The following is a 23,399-nucleotide window of genomic DNA, read 5'->3' on the forward strand; positions in this document are numbered from 1 at the left end:
TAACTTGCTCAAGGTCGCAAGTTAACTAAACGCATGAGAAAATACATCTTTCACAAGATTATCGGGAAGCCTTCATGAGATTGTGGATATAGATGCGAAAGCGCTTTGTAAATAGTAAAACATTTTGCCTGTGTTAGTTAGAATCTCTGTAGATTCAGGACTTTTTTTCCCCGTGTCTGACTCTTCTTCCTCTTCCTACGCGATACTTCCTCCCCTAGGCGAAAGGGGTCGCTGCGCTGCGCGGGCGCTGACAGGTCCCTCTAGCTCGCTGCGCTGGCTGCTCGCTGGTGCCTATAAGTATCAGCGCCGGGCTCAACGAGGCATCAGTCAGCCGCCGCCGGGGGTGGTGAGGGCATTGCGTGTGGAGCTGGAGCTGGACGCCGAGGAGCTGAAGCAGGGCCGGGGCGGAGCGCAGCGCTGCGCCGGGGCCGCAAGGAGGGGCGTCTTGCTGCTGGCCCACCGCGAGCCGCCCCCAGCCCGCGCCGAGGTGCCCTCCCGCCAGGCCGCCTGCCTCCGCCTTCCACCTCCCTCCATTTGCCCGGAATCTCAGCCCGGCGCGCCTGCATCCCGGCCCTTCACTGGGGGAGGAAGCTCCCGGCCGCTTTCCAGCTCCTCTCTTTCCTCGCAGCCTGGACTCCCACCCGCCTCTCTTCTTTTCCTGGTCTGGATCCCACTCCCTTCGGTCCCCTTCCTGTAGCCCAGGCTGCCTGCCCCTTCCCTTAGCCGAGTCAGCTCTTCAGTCACTTTCCTCAGCCGAGGGTCCCAACCTTCCCTCTTCGTTTTCCTTGCTTGGGGTCCAGTCTATCCTGTCCCTTCCTCTGTCCCTAGGGCGCAGTCCCTTCCCTCTCCCCCTTTCCCAGGCCTGGAGTTCCAGACTTTTTGGTCTCCACCTGTGGTCCTTCCTGGGTCCTTGTTCCTCTTCCCCATTTTGGAGTTCAAGATCTGGAACCCAGCCTCCCTCCACCCCCCAGAGGACTGCTTCCACAAAATACCTCTCTAAAACATGAACTTTTCCTAGAGACCACTCCAGTCTTTCTTCTCACCTGCTGACCCCTTGCTACCTATGTCCCAGGTCTTACTCTCACTTTGCTAAGGGTCAAGGCCTACTGGGCAGAGGGAGCAGCGCAATGCTGTGGTCTGGCATCTGTGGCCTGTCGCCGCCTCGAATCTTCCCTTCGTTGCTTGTGTTGGTAGCCTTGGTGGGGTTGCTCCCTGTTCTCAGGAGCCATGACCTCCAGTCCAGCCCTACTGCCAGCACCATCCGAGGCTCAGAGCCACCACGGGAACGCTCCATTGGGGATGTCACCACCGCCCCACCGGAGTCCCCCCCTGAGAGCCGCCCTGTTAACCATTCCGTCACTGAACATAGCATGAAGACTCGAAAGGCCTTTCCGGTTCTGGGGATTGACTACTCACACGTGCGCACACCCTTTGAGATCTCCCTCTGGATCCTTCTGGCTTGCCTCATGAAGATAGGTAAGTTTAGTTTGCTCCAATGCTTCTGCTGCCGCCAAACCGGTGAGCTTCTTGTCCTGTCCTTACCACTTGAGGCTGCTCAGGAATAAGGATCTGGACAGTAACGTAGGCAGCCTCCATTCTGCCATGTTGGTTCTTTTCAAACTTGAGCTCTGTGGCCTCTGTGGTCTGAGGCCCCCAAAGATTGGAGCCAGCATTGTGCATGGGAGAAAGCAGGATTAGAGCATGGGTTGCTTCTGATGCTAGATACCTTCAGCAAGGCTTCCAGGCCTGGCACATCTCCTTTGGTGGGGTCAGACCCCGAGGGGAGTCAGGCACCCAGCTGTGTGTGAGGGAGAGAAGAGTGTCTTCCAGCAATCGGCACAGTTGGCTCTGTCAACTGCACCAGTGCAATTACATGCTTCATGGGAGGGCATTCCAGAATGGAGTGTATTTCTACTTGGCCTGTCTAGGGTGTTTGAGTATAGTGGGGGACCTGTGTGATGGAGACTTAGAAGAGTGGTGGAACATGAAGGATCCCCGTATTCTCACCTTCTTTATCCTGAGAATGTTATCTGTAAGCTTTGCCTGCCCAGGCTGGTCAGGAGCCCCTGAGTCAGTTTCCGGCTCAGGAATACCAGCCCTTATACAGTTTATGGGACAAGGAGCCCTGGAAATTTCTGAAGTCTGTTTGAGGGTGGAGAGGGAGTGGAGGAGGTTGAAGCTTGGTCTGGCCCCAGCTCACCTCCGGATTGGCACCCGGCTGTGTCTCAAGGTGCTGTCTGGGCTGACCAGTCACATTAGCCTACCGTTCAGCCAAGTGGGAGAGAGACAGGTGGAGGGGCTCAGGATGTTCTGGTCTGAAGAGACTTTGAAATGTTCATTTTAGGAGAAGGAAACAGAAAAGTTCCCTTCCAAAGGCTTGGTCTCCCTGCTAGGCCTGAGTACTTTTCTGCTGGGTGATGGATGGAGCTCACCAGAGTCTGCATAGCCCAGAAGTCCCTGGAAGTGCATCCGGGGAGGGGGGCTTTGAAAGCTGCCTTTGCTTTTTTTTTGTTACCCCGGCTTGATGTGGAAGGCATGAGGGCCTGGGACTCTGCTGGCTTGGGTTTGGGGAGTTTGTGACTCTTGACAGGAAGCCTCGCAGCTTTCCCAAGGACATGCAGCAGCCGGGCTGTCGTGAGGCAGGCTCTGGGACATGCTGCAGGAGGCCACTCTGTTTTGACAGATCCAGAAGCTGGCTTCCTGGTGCAGGGCTTTAGTGCTGTAACAGTAACAGGGCTGTGCGTGGAGCTGGGCCACCAGCACCTATACCCTAATGGCAGCCAACTTCCTGGAAAAAATCAAGGACTGGGCAAGGGGAGCCATGTGTACTGATTCTGACAAATACATGACCTTGAACAAACTGGGGCCATTTTCTGAAGGTCTCGTCCACCTGTGAAACTGGCGAGAATCTCTAAATTTAACCATATCAATTGAGTCATGAAACCTCTATCTTAATTTGTTGTGGGAAACTGAAGTGACCGTGATGTGTCATTTGCCTGTGTGAGAGCAAGAAGAGACCTCACAAGCACTGTCTATAATTTGTTCTCCTCTCTCCAACCCCCTCACCTCCCAGCCACATCTGGCATTGTGTTAGGGCCTTGGGGCTGGTACACACACTGCAGGTCTCAGTGCCTCCTGGTGGGATGACGGCATCACCAAAAAGATTCTACTGTGGACAGTCAGGAGTTTCTCCCTGTAGGCCTGATATCTCTAGTTCTAATGGGGTCGGCCTTGGCCTGCTTTGTCTCCACCAGAACCTGTGCCAGGGATCCTGGGCAGCTGGAGAACAGAGATGGTGCCATGGCAAATGGACCAGTCTAGAAGTTAGGAAACTTGGCTTGTCATCCCACCTCCCTCTGTGACCTTGGGCCAGTCGTGCCTCTCCACCTGTCAGTTGATCTGTGTGGCCCCTTCCAGGTCTGACATTTCTGCCATTCCCTGGCTTGGGTAACCCTGACAAGTCATTCAGCCTCGGGCCTCAGGTTTCCCATCATAAATTGGGGAGGCTGGATATGATCTCCGAGGGCCTTTGTAGCTCCATAAGTCTGTGTCTCTGGCTTGGAAGGGCATTTTTCTGCCTTGGAAAACAGAGGACCCCTAGCATCTGGCCACCTTGGGAAAGAGAGTAGAGAGAAGGGTGCCTTAAAGATCTCAAAGTTCCTAGTTCAGGCGGCAATAGTGAAAGCCCATTTTTTCCTTTGCCTTTGCAGTGTAGAATTGATGTTAGATGAGGGTTCCACTACTCTGCCACTTATCCTCTCTGAGCCTCAGTTTCCTTGTGTATAAAATGGAGGAAATAATAGCATCTAGCTATAGTGCTGCTGATGTGGCAGCGACATAAATTAATGCGCATAAAGCTGACTTTGTACCTAGGAAGCATTCAGTGAGTGGCAGCTGCCCCGTTGGTATTTTAACCACCTAAGGCAAACGCATCCCTACCGCAGCCTCCTACAGCGTTCCTCTCAGGCTGAAGAATTCCAAATCTGTCAACCGAGGCTGCCACGGGGTGTCCTTCCTTAAGGTTTCAGAGTTTTGGGTGTGTCCTACTGACTTTGTTCTTCCTCTCACTTAAGCTGCCTCCAGAGCTGGTCTGGGGGGAGGGGAGATGGCACCAGCTGACTTAGGGCACAGGAATGGGGGGCTGAGGCCATGCCCCCTCTGCACTGTCAGATACTGAAGAACTTAGGAGTTCAGTTTGGGGTCTTGTTTATTCTCTGAGTGCCCCAGTGTGGGTTGGAGCTATGTTGGAGGCCTCATTCTGTCATCTCTGGCAGCTGCTTCCCTTGCAAGGTAACCCTCCTTTAAAAATAGAAAGTGCTGTGTGCAGTTCTCATTCTTTTCCTAATCATTCCTAATCATCCTGAGAGCCTCAGGTAGACGTTGTCGGAGATGGGTGTGGGAGGGGTAGGGTTAGAGTTGAAGTTCTAGGGAAGATGCTTCTGGGTTCTCTTCTAGCTGACTCAGTAGATGACATTAGGTAAGTCACTTCCCTTCTCTGGGCCTTTTTGCTCTCACTGACAGTTAGGGAGTCTTGCCTTTTCCTTGACGGGGAGGGGCTAATGGCATGGAGGAGGTTTGGACTATTGGGAGAACTGTGAGAGTGACCCCAAGCCTTAGGTTAGATCCATTCCGCACTCCTACCCCACCTTGTGATCTGGACCCTGCGTGAATTCTGCTTTGTCTTCAGCTCACCCGACTCCCAGTTCAGTGCTGGTTCCAAGGGAGAGCCTCACTGAAACCCAGCGTGCCATTGGCACCCCCTGCGTTTGTTTGCAACGCAAACAAATCCCTGCCCTGGAACTCCTGGCACAGGCCCGGGAGCCCATAAAGCAGGTATTCATCGTGTCTCCTGACCAGAGACAAAAACGCCTTCCCTTGTCCCTTATGTCGTATAGCTTTTTTAGTTTTGGTCCTTGCAAGGCGTATCCTGCCATTTCCTCCTTAGAACAAGTCTGTGAGTTGGGGAGATGGGGGTCATTATGCCCACTATACATGCGTGGATATCAGACCCAGCAACTGGTTTCCGGTAAAAATAAGACTAGAGCTTCCCTCTCCCACTTCTCAGAAGGAGAGAGGAATGACTTAAAGGTCACCTTGAAACGTCTCAGGAAGCCCAGATGGGAGTCTTTAAAAAGAAAGAGGTGACCTTTTTCTCTTTGGGACAACAACTGACTGACTGTAGGACGGTGGGAGGGGAGGTCACCTGGGAACTGGGCAGAAGGCTTCAGGTAGGACATATGTCTCCAGAAGGGCCAGGACACTCAGAGGCCCTCGGCTGGTCATATTCCCTGGACTCCATTCAGCTGAGCACCCATGAGGCACGCCTTTCCTCTCGTTTAGCCACACCCCTCCAGCTTTGGTGGAAAGGAAAGACATGGTCACAAAGCCTGGGCTTTGCCCCTTGGTACCTGTGTGACCGTGGGCTAGGCACCTCATTTCTCTGCACCTGACTTGCATCATCGGGAAGGTGAAGACACCATCTCTAACTTCTAGGACTGATGTAGGGACGGAATGTGGGCCTGCCCAGCACGGTCCCCGGCTCGGTCTGGCAGCTTTCAGGGCCTGTTCAGATTCTTTGGGCGGTCGTCCCAGCCCACTCCAGCCCACAGCAGTCGCTTTCACTTGTCCCCCGAACCCGTTTCCCTTATTGTTTATCCACAACCTTGGCATAAGGCCTAGCCTGCCCTGTGACATCTCTTCTGTTGGGGGTGTGTGTGTTTTAATAAGAATTACCATTATTGAGTATCTACAGAGAAGTGTCAGGAACTTTATAAAAGTAATCTCATTTAATCCCTACTAAAATCATATGAGATAAAGGCTATCTCTGTTTCACAGATGAGGAAACAGCTCATAAAGGTTATCTTCAGTGATGTGAATTGCTATTTATTTCTGTTTGAGTCTTGGCATAGCCCCCTTTAGGGGTGCAGCTGCATCTCCTGCCCCCCACAGTCCCCTCAGCAGATGCATGCTGCCCTGACTGAGTAGGTCCCCAGCTCACTGCACCTGCACTTGGGAATTTTAGGACTCCCTCTGGGGGCTGGGCAGATGTCAACAGTGGGAGCCTTCTCTGTGCCCTGAGAGAGCTGTTGGGGTTCTGTGCCCAGCTTTGGGCCCATCCTCTGTTCCTGTGCGTTGCATGGGTGCAACTGAATCCTGCAGTCCTTGTCCAGGGGTAGTGACCCTGCCTGCCGTGTCTTTGCTGGTGCCCTCTCCATAGTCTGACTGGAGCTTCTTCCCTGCTTGGGCAGGGGAGTGCCAGGTAAAGGGTAGTTTCCTTTAGCCAACAGGGGATGGCTAACCTTGTGAGTGTAATCCCCTGCTGCTGGGCAGGAAGGCTGCTGAGCTGATTTTGGTTACCCTCAGGGCCCAGTAGGATCCCCAGAGAGGCAGCCTCTATGCTGGGAGCAGGTGGCACAATTTTCTTTGGCCCTGTAAGGCAGGCAGAGTTTAGTAGTAATTCTCATTAGTAGTGTCATTTAAATGTTTCCAAAGCACTTGTGTATACAGTATTTAATTCTGATCATCTCAATGGTCCTGGAGTTAGAATAGCAGATGGTATTAATGTACCCATTTTATATCCGAGGAATCTGAGGTCACATGGCAAGTAAATGGCAAAGAACACAATCCCTGGACTTCTAACCAAAGGCCCTTTCCTCTTTGCTGCCTGGCTGACGTGCTGGGTCATTGTGAAGATAAAGGGGACCAGAGATCCCTGGGGGCTTTGATGAAAGTAAATGACCAGGCACATCCACACTGGTAACTTGGATGGTTGTCAGGACGGATACCAGTTTCTCCTGTAGGAGGGAAGGGCTGAAGGAGCAGGGCCTTCTGGGGTGGCCTGGAGCCCAGGCCAGTTCAGCTCTGAGTTGTTGTCAACCCCTTGAGGACATTTGTTTTGTTATGAGAAGTGTGAGGGCTGAACAGCCTTGGGACCTGTCATTCTCAGATCCCTTCTTTCTGGAGCAGCAAACCTTAGAAATGGAGGCCTTTTCTTTTCCCTTGAGGTGTTTGAGGAGGAGAAAGGAGGGGCAGAGAAGTGAATTACAACAGAAGACATGCTGGATGGGTGGGAGTGGGGAAGTCAGGAGACTTGAGAGCTGGTCTTAGCTCTTTGCTTAGCTGTGTGACTTTAGGCAAGGCACAACCTCTCTGAGCCTCTGTTTCCTAATTTGTAAGTTTTGGTAAATATTAGCTGCCACTTACTGAGCTCCTGTTTCAGAACCTGTGTTAGGTACTTGCACAGCTAGCAAACGTTGAAGTTTAAGCCCGGATCTGTCTGACTTCGGAGCCTACATTCTTTTCATCATCATGCCCTGCCTCCCTTTCAGTTCAGAAGTTTTATTTTTCCCGTAATCATTTTGAACAGGGAAGGGTTTAAAGGTTTTAGTATTTCAAGTCTTGGCTGCTCTCTCTGGATTATTTCTTGGGTTTAGGGAAAAGGCTGTGACCCCCTCCAAGTGCCGCTGTGAACCAAATAGCCCTTCTCAGAGGTGGAGGCATTCGGAAACACCGGAGGGCAGGGGACTGGAGCCGAGGGGCCCCAGGCTCCCTGTGGGAATGCCAGCCTGTACACAGCGGGCAGGCTTGTCTCCTCCCCTCCCTCCTTGGGTCTCCCCCTCATCTGCCCCCTTTCCTTCCGTGGTGGGGAGAGAGGGCTCACTCAGCAAACCCAGGACCTGGGTTATTCCTGAGTCATCCATTGCCTGTGTGGGCCTCATTTTGCAGCACTCACTCCCCGGCAAATGTCTGAGTCAGACATGTCTCAACCCAAGGTTGTCTGCACACCGCATTGGGCCAAACCCTCTCTTTAGATGCCGATAAACATCAACTGATGCTTTAAGGCAGCCCGTGATTATATGTGGGTATTTTTAATCTTATGGGCTAATCTAATTTTAACTGAACGAAGTTTTGGGTTGGGCCAGGATCAGTGGGCTGCCCCCCTTCCCTGGTATCATGCTGACTTCGTTTCCTTCCCCCTTAAAGCTCATCCAACATGCAGGACCAGTTTTGGGGTCTGTTAGGCCAGACCTGACCCCTGAGTTCTTATGCTGACTTGCTGAGAATCTGGAGTTCCCTAGATTACCCCAGGAAGCTCTTTTCTGAAAAGCTTTGTCCTTAAGTACTCTAAGTGAGGTTCAGGATGAGAAGTCCTATTTCTTCCCAAGCCCCCTTTCCGGTCCCTTGGGGGACACTTCCCCTTAAGCCCGGACTGGCCCTCCCACAATGCTCAGCCTGTTTGAGGCCAGGCCACTGAAGGTGAAGAGGTGACATCACGATTGTGTGTCAGGCAGAGCCCACAAGCTCACCAAAATAATAAATAGCTAGCACTTACATAGAACTTGCCGTGTGCCAGGCAAAGCTGACAAAGGCTGTGTCTTTGTGCTGGCCAGCCAGGACTGAGAGCAGCTAATTAATTCGTCGGTTCAAGTTGGAGTCGAAGAGGCAGGTCAGCTGAAATCAGCCATCAAGCATTTAGCTTGTGGCCCAATGGGGAACCAAGGAGAGTGAAACCCAGGGCCTGCTCATTAGGAGCTTCTAGTCTGCTTAGGAGAAAATGGTTGATCTGTGCTGAGGACTGGGCAGACTCCTGGCAGAGGCAAAGTTCAGAGGGAACAAGCAATCCCTGGGGGCAGAGGTGGTTAGGGAAGGCTGCTCAGAGGAGGTGGAACTTGAGCCAGTCTTGAATGATGGAGAGGAATTAGATAAGCAGGCAGGACAGAGAGAGCTATTCTTAGTACAGTCATGCATCACAAACCACCGGGGTATGTTCTGAGAAATGCGTCGTTAGGCGATTTCGTCACTGTGCGAACATCATAGAATGTACTTACAAACCTAGATGGTATAGCCTCCTACACACCTAGGCTATATGGTACTAATCTTACGGACCACCACCCATTCACCATCGTATGTGGGGTCCGCTGTTAACCTGAACGTCATTATGCCACACCTGACTGTACACAGTTTGCACAAGAATGTAAACCCATTGAAGACAGGGCCTTTGTTTGCTTTCTTATCTGTGTCTGGCACCAAGTAAGGGCTCCTAAGTATTTGGAGAATGAGTGAGTGCATGCTGAGATAGGGTCCGTGTGAAGCCTTTGGGGCAGACAAGAAACCAGTTTGACTGCTCAGAGGTGAGGGAGAGCAAGGGTTGGAGAGGCTGGTCTCCAGACCGAATGCCAGGCCAGGGAGTTTAACTGAGCTCAGAAAGCGACACAGAGTGATGCTTTAGGCGTCAGCCTGTTTGTAAGGGGTGCTGCCGCAGCTGCCTCCCTCCTTCGGCTTGGCTCTAATGGAGGGTCTGCAAGGGCATTCTCTCTGGGCTGGTTGGGGTCTCTGTGGGAAAATCTGGTTCTGTTTGGTCTGCCCTCAATTTTTATAAGTAAAAGTGAGATACCAGAGCTTCCTCAGGGAGCTGCCAAGAGCCCTAATTGAATTAAGCTTTTCCTGAGAAGATTCCTCAAGCCATCAACTGCACTGTGACTATGAATTAATGAGACCAGTGGCCATAAACTGCAAGAAGGCAATCTCGTTAATTTATAGTGGTACCTGGACAGGTTGACTTATGGCTTCTCTTTGTTTTTATGTGTATGTTGGGGGTGGGCTGGGGCCAGAACCTCCCCTCTGTGGCAGATTTATTTTTATAATATGAATAAATAAAACATATTCATGGTAGAAAACAAAACAAACAGAAATAAAACCTAACGGTACTAAAGGGTATTAAAAAGTGAAAGTTTCCCTCTTCACTTCTCTGTCCACCCCCATTGTCGTCCTACCCAGAGGTTACCACTGTTAACTTTCTTGTGCATCTTTTCAGAAATTCTTTATGCATACATGAGTGTGTGGGCAGATTTAGTTTTCATAAAGCCATTTGTACGAAAGGAAAGAGCTCTAGGCTGAGAATGAGAGACCTCAGTCCTCTTCCTTGCTCTGCCTGTTTCTTGCGTATTGACCTATCATAAGTCGTTTTGCCTTCCTGGGTGTTAGTTTCCCTATCTGTGGATTTCAGTTGTTGAAAGACTCTCTGGGACTTTCTGTGGGAACAGCAGTCATCCCAGGGGAGCCCCCGCTTTGGTGAGGCCCTCAGAAGGGTATCTCCACAGCTCCATCTTTTGGGGGATGGGCCAATGCTGTCATGAGTTGTGGCTTCAAAGCACAGAATTCTCAAGTACCGGATTGTAGTTGTCTCCAACTCCAGCTCACAGTTATGGAGTTGAATAAATAGGTCCACGGAGAGCCAGCTCACTTGCTGGAGAAGTAAGACAACACACAAGGGAGAAAGCACAGGTGGGAAATTGTGTGGCTCAGGTTGGGATTCTGAGGGGATCAGAGAGGAGGAGGAGAGATGGGGAGGGCTTCGTGAAAGAGGTGATCTTGAGCGGTGGGCCAGATGGAGAAAAGGAACATCCTTTAGGAGGGGTTACTGTTGGAAGGAATTCTGGCTTAGGTGAGAGAATGAACTAGATAACCTGCTATTCTTCTAGGATCTAGGTTCCTAAGATTCTTCCTGAGTCTGTGATGGAGTTCGGGGACCTGCTGCCCACCCAAAATAGTCTGCAAACATTTCTATATGTGTGTTTTTATCAGAGGGAGAAGGCCGATAGTAGCCACAGATTCTCAGAGGAATCTGTGGTCCCCCAAATGTTGAGAGCTCTGCCCTTCGTGCTGTGGGAGTTTGAAGAAGTGTAAAGGACTTTCCTTGGATGAAGTGGTACTTAACTCTGGGATGAATGGGGTTTGCCTGGGGGACTGCAGAACTCCTTCTAGGCAAGGGGAGTGAACCAGTCAGAATGAGTAAGCTGTGTCCTTACTGTAACAAGAGAAGGGAAAATGACTGTAAAGTAGAGAAAAGCTGTTTTGGATTGGGGATCAAAGCAGATGCAGCAGGCTCCTTCTGCCCTGTGCAGGCAGGGAAGGTGCTAGGTGCCTTCTGCACCCTGGGTCTGCTGAGTTTCCAAGGTGATCCCAACTCATACTCCAGGAGGTAAGTCAGGCCTCCCAAACTTTTTCGTAAAGTGGCTAGGGCCCAAACACACCTCTGAGGCTCTATTAGGGGAAGCAGCTACCTTTGAGGTAGCAGAAGCAAGAGATTGCCTCTAAAGGGGACCGGCTTTGAGGGCCTACTGCTAGGCAGCCCGGATTGGCCTCTGCTGTTCCCTGGGCTGAGGACCTCCATCTCTTGCTCTCACCCTGTTTTTGTGAGTGAAAGTAGAGAATATTATTCTACCTCTAGAATATTAGAAGTAGAAAGAACCTTATTGCCTGTGGCCCTGAGGCCCAAAGGGGAAACAGAGATGTTTTGATCTGGTCCTCTCATTTTCCACTGGAGGCACAGAGAGGATGTGCCCAGAGCCACATATGAATTAACTCCAGACGGAGAACTTTCCTTGCTCTGTTAGCTAACCCAGGGATTTCTAGGCAGTCAGAGCTGGACCAAGAGAAGGGGCTGTGGTCTTTGGCCTGGATACAGGTATCTAAGCATTGGTTACTCTCTGGTGGGCCCTTTAAGCCTAAGGGCTGGAGAGTGTATCAGAGAGCTGTTCCTGGCAGGGAAGCCATTTGGCCTTGGCCATGCAGGTCCTTGCAGGAGAACCAAGTGCAAGGCTCGGGACTTCTGAGCCAGGTCAGAGGCTTCTGCTCTGACCCATCAAATTCCTCAGGCCTTTGTACTCCATCACAAGAGAATGTTGAGCCTGGGTGCTGTGCTTTTTATAGCATCTTTGCCATCAAACCGGGGAATGAGATCTTATCTCCTGTGTTCTGGGCCAGGGTGCACGGGAATCTGGATGCTATACCAGGTAGGCAGGATACCAGCATGAGGGGAGGGCAGCTCACCTAGCTGAGCACAGCCCAAGACTCAGGTTGCAGCTCAGTCGGGGAGAGGAGTAGGCACCCTACCCCACCCTTCCGGATCTGCCTGGCCAGTGGAATGAAAAAGACACAGGAGAACTGCCTCTCTTAAGGAGCTCAGGGACTGGTCTGAGAAATGCAATATAGATGCAGAACTGTCAGGCACTAGAAAGTGGGTGTGATTCGAGGTGCAGATGGAATTCTCTGAGGGTCTAGAGGAGGCAGAAAGACCTTCCCACTTGGGAGAATCAGAGGCGGCTTTGTGGAGGTGACCATTGAACCTGGCCTTGAAGGATAAGATTTAAATAAGATGCTTGAGTGAAATAGGTCTCACTGGGCACAGCTAGAAGCATCTGCTTGGGGCAGGACCTTTGGATTGCAGAATAGTGTCCCAGGACAGTTCCCTTTGGAAACGTGGTGGTTAGACACACAGGCTTTGCAGCTCAACAGACCTAGGTTTAAATTGCAGCTCTGTCACTTTGTAGCACTGTGACTTTGGGCAAGTCATTTCCCCACTTTGAATCTCAATTTGATCAGATGCAACATGGGGTAGCACGTGGCAGGGTTGTCGGGAGGATTCAGGGAGAGTACCCTTGTAAGATGAGTGGCACAGAGTTTGGCACATTCTGAACACACAGTAAATGGTGGCACTTAGGAGTCCCTCTAGGATCAGGAAAAAAAGAAATAGGAGCTTGTTTTCTCTGACTCCTGAAGAATCTCCCAGCAGCTGAATGAATAATCACTCAGCAAGACTTACTGATGCCCTGGTGTGTGTCCAGTGCTGTGCTAAGCGCAGGGGTGAGGATGCTATGGATAAATAATACTTATCCTTTTAATGAGCACACCCTCTAAGGTGGGTAGAGCACTTTCCAGCATGCTTCAGGAAATCTTTTGGGGAGATGCTCTTATTCTCCTTTCCACAAAGAAGGAAACTGAGGCCCAGAGAGTTTAGGTGATTTGCCTGGGGTCGTATAGCCTGACTGTGGTACAGCTAAAACCAGACCCAGGGCTTCCCATTCCAAGTCCGATGCTATTTCTCCTACATAGCAGTCACTTCACCACCTAGCTGAAGTAGCAAGACTTATCACTTGAAGCATTTAATGAGCAAAGCACGATTTTGTATGACAACTTGATGTGTAGCTATAAAAGCACTAAGTTTTGCAGAACAGATGATGGTTTTAAAAACAGGCCCAACTGTGATGAGGTGCCAGGTGAACTGTGCCAATGTCAAGGGCAGAAGGTTCTGCCACTTCATAACTGCATCACCCTGTCTGAGCCTCAGTTTCCCCAGTCAAAAGGAGATGGTATCTGTGAAGCCCCAAGCACGTCGTAAGTGCTCAGAAATGGAAGTTGCCACTATTCCTATAGCATTGGAGGAAGAGAAGAGGAGAGGAGTCTGGTAGTGGAGGATGATTTTAGGCATGTGGGCTGGAGGGCATTGGGATAGGGCTGAATGTCATCAGGACTAGGGTGGGCTTGCAAATGAGACTGTGAGCCGAATTTGGTCTTTAGTGGGGAGAGAAGGAGACGCACACTCAGCAAACACTGATTTGTGCCTGATAAATGCTGTGCTGAAGCTGGAAAGATGAATAAGTATAATCCCAGCCTCATGGGAGAGGCCAACATGTAAATAGGCACTTGCAGTATGCTGTGAAGTGCCACAGTGGGGGCCCGCAGAGCTGTGGGTGCACGGGAGGAGCAGGGTGGGAGGTGGATCAGGGACGCCTTCCCAGAGCTTTGAGCTGAGCCTTGAAGGTTAAGCAGGAGTTTGCTCAGCTCATGTAAAGGGAGGAGCTCGAGAAAGGCACAGAGATGTGAATAATGCAGAGCCATAGATTTGACCTTTGCTTTTGAAAGCCAGTGGGGCCGTCTTTATCCCCTCCACCTCACTCCCAAATGTGCTACACCCACGTGCCTGGCTGGGCAGAAAAGCTGAGCCCCCCTTGGGGCAGTGAACACCAATGATGGGTGTTGCCACATTCCGGCAGTGAGAAGGGAGCCACCATTGATTGAGACCTACCACTTGTCTGGCCTTTTGCTGCAGGCTCTGCATAGTGCGTCATTGTCTGAGCGTTACAACAACCCCGAAGGTGGTATCCACCTTTGTCCAGCTTCCAGCTACCTTGGGAAAGTGAAACGGAATAATTTAATGCTTGATGATTGCTGTGCCATTGCCTCAAAGCCCAGAGGACTTCAGGGAGGGGAGAGATGTGGCTGGGATGAACAGGGAGCAGAGGACTTTGTGTAGGTACCTTCACGAGACCCTCCTAAGAGGAGAGGAGGTGGCAGATCAGGCAAGGGTTGCAGCACCAGCTGAGGCTCTGAGCAGCAGGTGTGAGTGGGCACCTGAAAGGAGGCCCAGACAGCTGTATGTGGGGAAAGTCTGGGCTGGGGTCATTGAGAAATCAAATTGAGTAGGTGCACCAGGCTGGATTCCCGAGCATCTAGAACTCCAGCCAGAGGGGTGTGGAGTTGGCCCGTGCTTCTCAGGCTGGTGGAGAGCATGGCTCCATGGATCGAATGCTGCCCCTTCACTCTATTTCCACTTGTGCTCTCCGCATCCAAGCCGCGACCATCTCTAACCTGGGTGACTCCAGTGGCCTCCTGAATGGTCTCCCACCTCCACTACCCTCTGCCTGTAATTAGCTCTCCACAGGGCACTCAGAGGGGTTGTTTAGAAATGTAAACCAGAATATGGCATTCCCCTGCTAAAAACCTTTCAGTTGCCTTCTGATGAACAAAGGATAAAATCCGGGAGAGCTGTGGCCTACACCTCTCTCGACTTTACTCCCTGCTGCTCCTTCCCCTCCTCCACTCACCAGCCTTCCTAGTTCCTCAAACGTGCAGAGCCTTGTCAGGCGTGTTCCTCCACAGGCAGCCCCAGTTGCTCTCCCCAGCCTGGAAGACTACCTGTAGACTGCTGCAGGCCAGCTTCCTCATTCAGGCCCTGGATCAAATGTCCTCTCTTCAGAGAGGCCTCCTTGGCCACCCAGTCTAATGTGCAGCACCACCCCCCGCCCCCCCATGTCAGACACTATTCTGGGTGCTGAGGACACAGCCAGGAGCAAGACAAGGAGGCTCCTGATATCAGGGGGCTCACATACCAGTGTACGGTGTTGGACAGTGACCACAACAATATTAGGTAGTGATAAGTGTCCTGAAGAAAATAAATATGAGAGAGATGTGCTACATTGGACGGTCAGCGAAGGCCTCTCTAAGGAGATAGCTTCTGAGCTGAGTGAATGATAAGAAGGAGCCCGCCTTTGAAAAACCAGGGGCTCTAAGGATGGGGTGTTTGAGGAACCTGGAGTGGAGTAAGAGAGGAAGGCGTGATGTGAGAATGCAGAGGAAGGCAGGGACCAGATCATGTTGGGCCTGTGGGCCTTGGGTTCGGCATTGCACTGGATTCTAGGTGCTCTGTGGTGCCATCAGAGGCTTTTGAGCTGGGTGACATGGTCTGACCTGGAGAGGGATGTTCAAAGCAGCCTGGGAGTCAGAGATGGAGAGTTGGCTCTAGCTCAGGGCTGGCCACAGTGAGCTGAGCAAAGCCAGTCCCTGGCCTGCAGCTACTCGGCCCAGGTCTGTGAGAGCAACAAGAATGAAGCTTTCTACCAGGCATCTCTGGCCAGGCCAGAAGGGGATGGAAGCTCTAGCCTGGGAGAGCTGTTCCCAGGGAGGGGTGAGTAGGGAGTAGGAGCAGAGCAGGAGGGAACGAGGGCATGTGGGGAGGGGAGGGGCTGACTGGGGCACCAGGCTCTGCTGGACTCCTGCCCTCTCCCCTGCCCAGCCCTGTGCCCGCAGGCAGGCGGTCACCAGACCTGTCATGTGGGAGGCGTGGCACCGCCGAGCACTAGGGCCCTGACATGCCTGTCCTGGCTGAACCCTATGGTCCCACGTGGCCTGAGGAGTTGTCAGACCCAGAAAGGGCAGGCCTAGAATCAGAGAATCAGACTTTATGGTTGGAAGGGAACCTAGAGATAGAGTGAGGATCCAGAAGATGTAGTGGAAAAGATAAGGTGTTGGGATGAGAAGGCCTGGGTTTAAATCCCAGCTCTTGCTCTGGCAGCGGTGTGGAGCCTGACTGCAGAGTCGTGGAGGTTCAGTGACAATGCTGAGGAGAGCACCTGGCAGTGAGGGCTCCTAAATGGTGAACAGTGATGGAGCCTTTCCCAACCCCCTCGTCTCACAGAGGAGAAAGCAGAAGGCCAGAGCGGAAATGACTTGCCCACAGGCCACAGTTGGCAGTGGTAGAGCTGGGGTTAGTTCTGGTCACCCAGCCGGTAGTCCACAGCTCTTCTGTGATGGTGTAAGTGAGCCTTTTTTCCTGTACCATTCCTTCTGGGACAGTCCCCTGTTCCTTCTGCAGAGTGAGGAGACTGCCCTGGGCATCCCACCTTGTCTTCAGCTTGCCTCTGAGCACCTACTATGTGTCAGGCACGGCCATGTGGGAGGTGGTTCCCACCCTTGCGGTGCTGACAGTTTTGTGTGGGAGATAGACATGTAAACAGCTAAAATACAAAGCAGGCTGAAGTGACACAGGGAGGCAGCACAATGCAGCGTGGGCCCTGGTGGCAGACGGGTCTTGGTTCTGGCACTGCTTCCTAGAATGTGGTGGCAACAAGGCCGAACCTAAGTTGGGACAGATCAGGAAGGCCTCTGATTCATTGTAGAGGAGCGTGGACTCTTTCCTGTAGTGGCAGGAACTGCAGAGGTTGTGGGGGGAGGTGTGACTATGACTGGCCTGTGTTGAGGACGAAGGCTCTCCTGGCAGAAGGAGACTGGACTAGATGAAGTTTTTCCCAGTGTTCTTGGTTCTTGGAATTTTCTGCCTCCTCCCTCCATGGGTAATTATCCTTCCTAAGAAACTGATCAGATGGGAAACTGCAGGAAATGATTTGGGACAAGGATTGTGTAGGAGTTGGGAGGAGAGTGGAGAGGATGCAGCAGGGAAGGGGATCCATGCCAAGCAGCAGGAGGTGGCTCCCTTTGGAGCGGGGTGAGGGGAGCCTAGGGAGGCTGGGAATTTAAAGCAGTGTGTGGGTGACTCTGGGGGAGCCAAGTCCCTCAAAGCTCCTCTGCTCCTGGTCCCTGGTGGGGAAGGGGGTGAGGTTGACTAGCAGGGTCTGGCTCTTCTGAGTTAACAGGAGCTGGGATCCTGGTGGGAAAGTGTGAGCTAGTGTGGCCCGGCAGCCAGAGGACTGGACCAGCTCTGCCGCTCAACTATCCTTCCACGTCTGAAATTCCATCATTGTGGGCCAGGGCCTCTTATGGCAAGTGGGTGTACACAGGGCACCCTCTCCTGGCACAGAGCACTCCTCCTCCCATCCCAGCTCCCAGCAGGCCCAAAACTTTAATTGTGGGCCTGGCCTCTGCTCTCTTTTGGTCTCACCAGTTAAACAGCAGCTCTCAGCGTGCTGAGGTTTTTGGGGGGTGGCAGGCTCCACTTAGCGTGAGCAGATGACTGAACCACAGAGACCAGTGATTAGCAGTGAGAAGCACGCAGGTCCCTGTGTCTGAACCCAGGGGTGAGGCTGGGTGCAGGGGCCTGGATGTTGAGATTCAAGGCATCCTTTGGGACAGTCAGGGATCAGTATAGCCTGGTGGCTTAAGGTCGTCAGAGTCCAACAGACCTGGCTTTGAATCCCAGCTCCACTGCCTGCCAACTGTATGACCTTAGGCTGAGTACCTGACCTGTGAGTGTCATTTTTCTAGAGGTAATTCTCCCTTGCATGTGGTTTTTTTTTTTTAACCCTTTTTTCCCTCTCTTTCTTTAATTGAGGAATAACATACATACGGTACATACATACAATAGAGTGCACCAATCTTAAAGTATAGAGCTCAGTGGTTATTTACAAATGTTTGTGTCCATGTTAACAACCACCCAGGTCAAGATAGCGGACATCTGTGTACGCAGCTAAAGCCTGCCCTTCCCAGTGTGTACGCCCACACTCCTCAGAGGTAACCACTATTCTGACTTCCATCATTATCAATTGGTTGTACCTGTTCTTAACCTCACACAACTGGAATCAGAAAACGTGCTCCTTTGTATCTGGCTTCTTTTGCTCAGCGTATCCATGAGTTTCCTCTTTGTCATCTCATGTACCCGAGGTTTGTCCCCTTTATTGCTCTGCGGCATTGACTTGTATGAGTACTCCACAGTTGGTTCATTCTCCTGTTGACGGGCATTTGGGCTGGTTTCCTCTTCTGACAATTATGAATAAAACTGCTATGAACATTCTTGTACTCCAGAGGGTTTTTGTGAAAATTAAATGAGATAATCTATTACAGCAAAATGTTTAATACTGAGTTTTGACTTAGAGCAAGTGCTCAGAAAATTTTCCTCCCAGATTTTTTTTGTTCATAAAAAGGAAAAAAATTCAAACACTGCATAAGTATATAAAGAAAACATACAGGTCAAATTTCTTTCACTCCCCTGCTCCTCAGAGCTTGTCACTCTTCACAGTTCAGTGTGTCTGCCTGGACTTTTCCCTACAGTTATGTGAAATTCTTTTTAATAAAAATGGTTTCATAATAATAATCATGCTGTCCATACTCTTTTGCAACTGAACTGTTTTCATTAAATCTGATCTTTGAAGAGTCACTGTGTCTGCATTGAAGGAGCAGCTTTGAGAGCAACAGGCTGGAATGAGCTCCTGAACCAGTCACTCGGGGCCTTGCCCCCTGGCCTGGCAAGGCTGCCCTCTCTCTGCAACCCTGGGTGGAAGTCCTGGCTCTCTAGTGCCCTATCTGGTGAATTCTTGGGCCTAAATGCCTTGAGCTTTGGTTTTCTCATCTTTAATATAGGAGAACTGATACCTCCCTCAGAGGGCTGCCATGAGATTTAAGTGCGATAAAGTGTAGGGAAGTACAAAGCAAAATGGAAAGTGATGCATATGTGCTGGTTATTACGTAAAGTCATGGGGTGTCAGAGCTAGAGGAGGAGGCCTGTGAGAGGCTAACCTAGCCTGTTGTCTTACATGCGGAGGCTGTCGCCTGGGGAAGACCAGAGCTAGCAAGTGATGGAGCCAGCACCAAACCGAGGGAGGCGTCTGAGCTGCAGCTTCCCACCTCACCCCAAGGATTCCCACTCTCCCTTAGGCCAGAGCCTCGCTCTGACCCGCCTACTTCCTATCTGCTGAGACTCCCTGCTGGGGAGGAAGGGCACTCTAGAAAATTTCCCAGGCCGAGTCTCCCCACGGGTCCCTGGCTGAGGCCACTGAGGCAAGTAGAACTTCCAGGCTGTGATCTGTGCCCACCATCCCCTGGTCCAAGAGGGCAGGGAAGCAGGGGCTTGGATGAGGAGGGAGACACTGCCCCAGTCTAGCTAGGCCATAATGCCTTCCCTGCGCTAACCGTACCCAAACCTGGGCCTCTGTCAATCCCCCAGCCCCACAGAGCTCACTCCCTCCCCGTAAGAAGCCAAGCTAGCACCCCTGCTCCTGACGAAGGCCTGGAGCTGAGTAGTCTCTCAGATGTCTTCTAGCTCAGTGTTCGGATCTCTTGTGCCTTTGCCCTCACAGCTTCTGCAAGAGGATAGAGAGGGGTCCCCCAGGCCTGTGAGATTACAGCCTAGGCTGAGGTCAAGAAACCAGAAACAAACCCCTGACCGGCCTCACTACCCTGCCCTTCCCCAGGAAGAATTTGGCGTGATAAGATTTGCACAGTACCGGCCCAGGTGAGCCCCATGTTCCTCGGTGTTTAGGCACCGCACGCAGTGCCAGGCACACGGTGGTGGAAATGGCTCCTCGTGCTCTGGCTTCCACCTCTCTCGGGGCCGCAGTTCATTATGAAAGGACCCTTGGCAGTGATATCAGGCAGCCGGGCACGGCCCTCCTGGGAGTGCCTTGTTGGTTCAGGGTGAGGTTTTGGGAGGGGCTCTGAGCCCTGGTATCTGCTTTCAGGGCAAGGTTGTGGAGTGACACGTGTCCTAGTGGCAGTGATGGTGATGGCCACAGAAGTCCTGCACAGAAGATAGGAGGCACCACCACTTCATGCTCGAGCCTTGCTATGCATAGCACTATGCTGGGTCCTCTGTCTTCATCTCAGATGTGCCTCATGTGACCCTGTGAGGCAAGTGGAGGTGTCCCCATTTTATAAATGAGCACCCTGTGGTCTGAAGAGGTTAACTGGCTTACCCAAGGTCACATGCACCAGAAAGTAGTGGAACTGAGCGACCTTGAATTCCAGGAAGCCAGAGTAAAAGAGCCATTTGAGGTTACCTGGTCCTCTCCCCTCATATGGCTGGGCAAACCTGAGGCCTAGAGTTAGGGCAGTGTGGGGACTGGCTTTCAGGACCAGTGTTCTTCCCATTCCATTGACAACAACAATAGTTATTGCCATACTGAGGCCCCAGTGTGAACATTCTGAGACAGTTCTGGTAGGTCCATCCTTTGGGGAATTGAGAAAATAGTTATCCAGATCATTTTCTCTGTGGCTCAGATGAGGAACTCGGTTGAGAAATGCCCTGGAGGATGAGCCCCTGTCAGGTCTGGAGTCAGCTTCCTGGGTTTGAATCCTGTTTGGCCCTGACACTTACCAGTTAGGAGGCTTGGGCAATACCTAGCCTCTCTGAAGCTCAGGTTCCTCTTCTATATGTGGGTATGATAGTGCCTCCCTCACTGGGTAGTTGTGAGGACTAAGGAGCCCTCCACGAGTGCTCTCACCATTAACATCCCCAAACCATGAGGAAGCTGGCCTGAGCTGATTAGAACCAGGGCCCCACCTGGAGCTCCCGGCCCTCTGTGTCCTGCCCTGTGGGGGCTGCTTTCCCAGTTTCTGCTACCACAGGGGTCCCCGCCTTTGTGCCATGTGCAGAATCATAGGATGGGCCCTGCCCAGGCAGAAGCAGGTGCTGATGGAGGCTTTCTTTACTCCTTCCTGGGCACGGGGCTGTGACTTCTATGGGCTGGGCTGGCAGCAGGCAAGTAGGCAGGCCAGCAGCCTCTCAGCCTGTCTGGGCTCTTGCCCCTCTGTGCTTTGCTCATCACTGATGGGCTCCTGGCCTCTGGCCAGGCTGTCATTACACAGCCACATCTGAGCCAGCCTCTGGAACCTGTGCCCTGAGGATGAGAGCGACACCAGGAAGCACTTACAGGTCATTTCCTATCTGATTTGAGGGCAGAGCTTGGCCTCTGGGTCAGGCAGTCCTGGGATCAAATACCAGTTTTGTTGCTTACTGGCCGTGTGACATTTAGGCAAGTTCTTTAAACTCTGAGCCTCAGTTTCTTCTCTGGAAAATGGAAATAGTGCCTTCCTCATGGTGCTGCTGAGGCTAAATGAGAAAGCACAGGGCTTGGTGTTAACTCTCCCTTCCCATGCTGGTGTGCAGCTAGAGGGCTGCACTGTGTGCCCCCAAGGCAGTGCACACAGGCATGAAGCAGGCGCCCCGCAGGCTAGACTCCGGCCTGGGAGGTGCCTTCACAAGAGTTCCATTCCTCTTCACTAGGTTACCAGACAGCTCCTGGTTCTCCTGCTGGCTGAGCACACACAGAACCAGGGCATATAGGTACTGCTGGGGGTCCTAGAGGGGACCAGAGGTTTAGAGTGGGTGGGTGGCCCACCTCCAAGGTCACCCAGCAAGGGAGTGACAGAGCTGGAAGTGAACTGGGGCCCCTGCTCCCAGCACCACAGGACTCAAAACCAGGGCTCAGAGCTGGAGGTAGCATGGTTGGGCTATGGCTCTGGAGTCAGAAAGACCAGGCTTTGGGGCATGGGTTAGTCCCTTAACCTCTCCCTGCCTCCGTTTCCTCAGCTGCGGAATGAGGATGCTGATACCTACATCAGAAAACTTTTAGGAGGATCATGCAGTTAAGGTGTACAAAGCATCAGAGTAAAGCTCTTGATGAAAGGTAGTTTAAAGAAAAGGCGGGAGTAGGATGGGAGGGTGGCACTGTGTTCAAAGCAAGGGCCACCTTTGAAGTGTGAGTCTTGGCTCTGCCACCACCTTGCTGTGTGACCTCAGCCAGGTCCTTGTCCCTTTCTGGGCTTATTCTTTGCATCTGTAAGATGGAGGGGTTGGATTGGAATGGTCTGGGAAAGTCCTGCCTCCTCTAACCTCCTGTGGCTCTTTGTCACCCCTTTTCTCCCCCAATAGAGGCCTGACCTCCCTTTGCTGTTCCTGGAGCCCTGGGTCTTTCTGGCACCAGGACCAAAGCCTGCAGCCGGCCGTGTCCTCATCTTTTCTCTGCAGTGTCCTCTAAAGGGCAGCCTCCTCTGAGCATGCTCAACTCTCCCATCCATTCAGTACATCTCCTGGCTCCTAGAGGCCTGAGGCAACAAACTGTCCCCGGTGGGCAGGGAGAGGCCCTCTGAGTGCCCTCCTTCACGATGCCCAGCCAGGGGGGCTGTCTGCAGGGGAAACGTGTGGGAGACTCTCAGGGCTTCCCTGGAGGTGGATGCCTGGGGCACCTGTTTAAGGGGGAGCTCTGGCCCCTCCACGCCACCAGCCTGCCTAGGGACTGTGCTGCTGAGGTTTCAAGGACCCTGCATCTGCATGGCCCACCCACATCCACAGCTCTTGAAACCTGTACTCAGGTACCTGGAAGGAAGTTTTACAGATTTTATAGGGGAAAAGGAGCAGGTTCAGTGGGGCTTCAGAGGGCTTCTCTCTCCCCCAGCCTCCTCTCAGCCTCTCCTCTGCCTCCCTCAGCCTTCCCCCTGCCTTCTCCCACCCTCCCCCCAGCTTCCCGTTAGCCTCCCCCCAGCGATCCCCCACCCTCCCCTTAGCCTCCCCCCAGCCATCCCACAGCCTCCCCTCTGCATCCCCTCAGCACCTCTGGAGACTCCCGCTAGTCAGGCTCAGCCTGGAACCAATGATGACAGGGACAGGACACCAGGCTCTGCTTCTGAGAGGCAGCCTCAGAGTGTGGTCTGGTCTCCTGGCAGCTGTGCTCTGGTGCCAACAGGCCCTCTCTGGGCCCAGGGATGGGGGTACAGAGATGGAACCATGCCCTTTTGCTGAGTGCTTTCTTTGGCAGCCCTTTGCTCCAGATCCATAATCTCACTGGATCCTCAGCACAGCCCTTTGAGATAGAAATGATTATGAACTCTGCTTTTCAGATGAAGAAACTGAGACTCAGAGGTTGAGTACCTGCCAAGGAGACATGACTAGTAGGTGGCAGAGCCAGGAAACCAGGCTGCTGGGTTCTCAAGACCATGCTCTCTCTTAAGCACAGGGCTCTCTGCCTCTCCTGACTGGTGGCTGAGTTTGGGTTGAAACTTTGGACATAACCCTAAGGCGATACCTCTGTTTTCCAGTGTTTCCCCTCCCAGCCGTCTCACTCAGAACCTTCCACCCTGCGTGTGGACTACCTCCCTTGGCTCAGCCCTCCTAGCCCAGGCCCAGTCCCTCTGCCTCAGTGATCAAAGTGCTGGCTGCCAAGCCCCTGGAGAAGCTGCTTCTATTGCGTACTGCTTCCTGACCAGTGGGTCCTCCTCTCAGTGGGGCCTGGCTGCAGGGCTGGGCCAAGGCTCCAGAGTGAGCCAGGCAGTGAGTGACCTCTGCTCCAGTGGAGGGCCCAGCCCCTCTGGTGTCACAACATTCCTGCTGTGCT

At 52.4% G+C, this 23,399-nt stretch overlaps 1 protein-coding gene across 1 annotated transcript in view; it reads left to right on the forward strand.

Annotated features, from left to right (window-relative positions):
* Nucleotides 1-257: 257 nt before the first annotated feature.
* SLC9A1 (solute carrier family 9 member A1) overlaps nt 258-23,399 on the forward strand; it is a 49,131-nt gene continuing 25,989 nt past the window's right edge. The window contains exon 1 of the mRNA XM_008519460.2: nt 258-1,476. Coding sequence (XP_008517682.1) covers nt 1,128-1,476 — 349 coding nt within the window. The 5' untranslated portion in view covers nt 258-1,127. The remainder of the gene's footprint in view (nt 1,477-23,399) is intronic.

This window comes from Equus przewalskii, chromosome 2, assembly GCF_037783145.1.
Source record: "Equus przewalskii isolate Varuska chromosome 2, EquPr2, whole genome shotgun sequence".
Classification (NCBI taxonomy): Eukaryota; Metazoa; Chordata; class Mammalia; order Perissodactyla; family Equidae; genus Equus; species Equus przewalskii.